General features: G+C 31.1%; 1 protein-coding gene across 1 annotated transcript; it reads left to right on the top strand.

Annotated features, from left to right (window-relative positions):
- The first annotated feature begins 2,356 nt into the window (after positions 1-2,356).
- Positions 2,357-2,884, top strand: LOC131657343 (protein FAR1-RELATED SEQUENCE 5-like). The gene has a single exon (XM_058926753.1). It carries the CDS (start codon positions 2,357-2,359, stop codon positions 2,882-2,884), a length of 528 nt encoding a protein of 175 aa, XP_058782736.1.
- The last annotated feature ends 328 nt before the right edge of the window (positions 2,885-3,212 follow it).

The following is a 3,212-nucleotide window of genomic DNA, read 5'->3' as shown; positions in this document are numbered from 1 at the left end:
TCAACCACTAATTAGAATAGGAAGTTAATATCAATGCAAAAGTAATAAAGCAACAATAAAATTGTGATTCACACAATACAACCATTCCCTAAAAGCTAGTATCCAAGACAAACACAATGTGCATGAACAACACAATTCATTCACACAAAAATCTTTAATACAAAGAAGAATTCATTATCTGTTTTCTAACCATATTTTCTCAATTCTCAATTTTATAAATTGCTATACAATACCTTTGTATGCAACGAGGAAAGAATAAAAATCTAGATATTATCTTTACAATATCTTATTTTCATGTACAATACATTTTTTTATCTTATTTACCATTCTTTAAATCAATTGAAACTTCTTTATTATTCCATCCCTAATTTTCATGTACAAATTTTTGTGCAGTGTCCAACTTTTTTTAAAGTTTAAAAATATTTTTTTTTAATAAAAAGCCTGTAAAAGTTTAATGTTTGTGGTGAAAAGCCTGTAAATATTTTTTAAAATAGCTTCCTTCACACAAGCTAATACAATATTAAAAAAAATTAAGTTAATAATTTATTTGATTAATCATGACTTTTGAATTAATAATATATAAATAAAAGAGTAGGAACCCAATTTATTCTTTACAAAAATTTTTCAAATACATTATCTGTTATATACCTTTTTTTTTCATGCATATATCTACCACTATACGCTTTATTAAAAAACCAAATCTCCCTACATAAAGCCAGCATAGTCTTACTAGGGATGGGCATCCGTTCGGGTCAATTCGAATTTAAGCCCAAACGTTTCACCGCTAGATCACACACACGCACACAACTAGATTCAGTTAAAAGAGCTGTTTTTTTTTTATTGAATTGATTTTTGGACTTGTTTAAATTTGAAGCTCATTTCCAAAATGAAATTGAAATTATATATTTTTTAAGTCAATAAATGGGCCGGTTCAACTTTTAATACCATATACATAATTTAATTTTTTTTATACTGATTAAGCTAATAAATGGGCGGTTTAACTTTTAATACCATTTATATAATTTAATTTTTTTAATACTGATTAAGCTAATAAATGGTTCAACTTTTAATAACATTTTCACATACATTATTTAATACTGATTAAGTCAATAAAATGAGTCCATTCTATTTCCACTTTTAAATATGATATACATTATAAAGTAAATATTTAAGTTTAAAAGAACTCAAACAAAACATTCCGCAATTTTCACATCAGTTTGAAAACCAGAAGATTCATCAACAAATTTCTCCATTTTGTCATAAACCAAACCACAAAATATATACCAAATTTCTTACCTCTGTCATAAACCAAACCAAAAACCCACAACAAATTTCTCAGATCTGTCATAAACAAAAACACAAAACCCACAATAAATTTATCAGATATGTCATACACCAAAACACAAATATGCATAACAATAGTTTTAACAAAACCAAAATAGTTACTTTTTATTTTTAACCCTCTTAATCTCTTCTATGATTAGGCCTTGAATCAAAATCTGAAAATAAAATATAGGAAAAATTAATCAATTCAGGAAAGGATTGAAAGAGGGAGAGGGGAGAAAAGGATTGAAAGATGGAGAAGGGAGAAAGTGAGGAACAAAGTAAGAGAAGTCGGTTTCGGTTTTCCGAATAAGTCCAACCAAACACGAAGGGCTAGTGTCCATGACTAGACCGAACCTGTCAGACAAATTTGGTCTGATGGTATATATTTGTCCAACCCTAAGTGAGATGCGGATTCTCTAACGTTCTGGCGGGAACGTCAGAGTAACTTTGATTAATTTTCAACCACATAATACTTCTAACCACTCAAATGCTTCCAGCTAGCTTTGGCTTAGTTAACAAATAAATTAAAAATATAATATAAAAAAAAACTCTTAACATTGATCAAATTTTCTTTTCTCCTTCAATAATACACTTCACTTTCCGTCGACCACCGTAACTTCCGCCGACCACCGATACAGTATTTCCTCTTCCTCTCAACATATGTCTCTATTTTGTATGAAAAAAATTTAATTTCTAACATTTCTTATATGTTGATTGAAAAAATAACTTAACACATGTTCATTTAATCTATTTTAATGGCAAATAATAAACTTCTTCAATGTTTTTAAGTTGTTTTCTCTTGGCTCTTACTCTTGGCTTTGATGAAAGTTGTTAAACAAGAAACAATCATTTTAAGTTGTTTACTCTTTGACTCTGTTTTCAATTTTTGTTCATCAAAGTTGTTTGGGTTGTTGTTGTGGTTTATCTCCTATTATCAATTAGACAAAACAAAGTTCATTGTATTTAATTTCTAATTATGTGTATGTAATTCAAAATTCCAAGTTCTTTTGCTTGGAAGTATGATAAAAAAATGACATCTACAAATATTGATTGGAAGCTGATGATTGGTATGGAATTTGATTCATCAGAGGCACCTTTTCAATTTTGGCTCGCATACGGTGCACACATTGGCTTTGGCGTTAGAAAACGTTACGTGAACAAGAATAAAAAAACAGGTTCTATATCATCATGCCGATTTGTTTGTTGCAAGGAAGGACTACGACAAGCAGACAAGAGAGATGTGTTTGTTAGTAACCATAGAGCTGAAACAAGAACTGATTGCAAAGCAAGGATTTCTACTGTATTGAAGAATGAAAAATTTGTTATTCATGAATTCATAGAGGGTCATAATCACTCTTTGCAACAACCAGAGACCACACACATGCTAGCATCACATAGAAAGATAACTGAGGTCCAAGCATATGAAATTGATTTTGCTGATAACTACGGATTACGACAGAAGTCGACATTTCAACTTATGTGCACACAGGCGGGACATAGTTCTAATCTTGGATATACACGTTTGGATATAAAAAATTATCTCAATGAAAGAAGATAAAGAAGCAAGATGTACGGTGATGCTGGATGTCTTTCACAATACTTTCAGCGGCAATTGTTACAAGCCTACACTCATCAAGAAGTTTTCGATTCATGGCAAACATCATGAGTGAACAAATATCAAGCCACAAGTGAATGACATAAGGAAAAGTAGGATTTTGGCTATCTAAGGCATTTTAGGTCGACTCACCACAAGCCCAGGTCGACCCAGAAGGCTTCATTCACACAGCATAAGGAATTGTCTCAGATAGGTCGACCCACTCAGCCCTTAGGTCGACTCAAACTGAAGTAAGTAAAGAAGACTCACCTCTGTCCCATTTAGGTCGACT

Source organism: Vicia villosa, linkage group LG1 (assembly GCF_029867415.1).
Source record: "Vicia villosa cultivar HV-30 ecotype Madison, WI linkage group LG1, Vvil1.0, whole genome shotgun sequence".
In the NCBI taxonomy this organism is placed as follows: Eukaryota; Viridiplantae; Streptophyta; class Magnoliopsida; order Fabales; family Fabaceae; genus Vicia; species Vicia villosa.
This window is presented reverse-complemented; position numbering and strand designations above follow the sequence as displayed.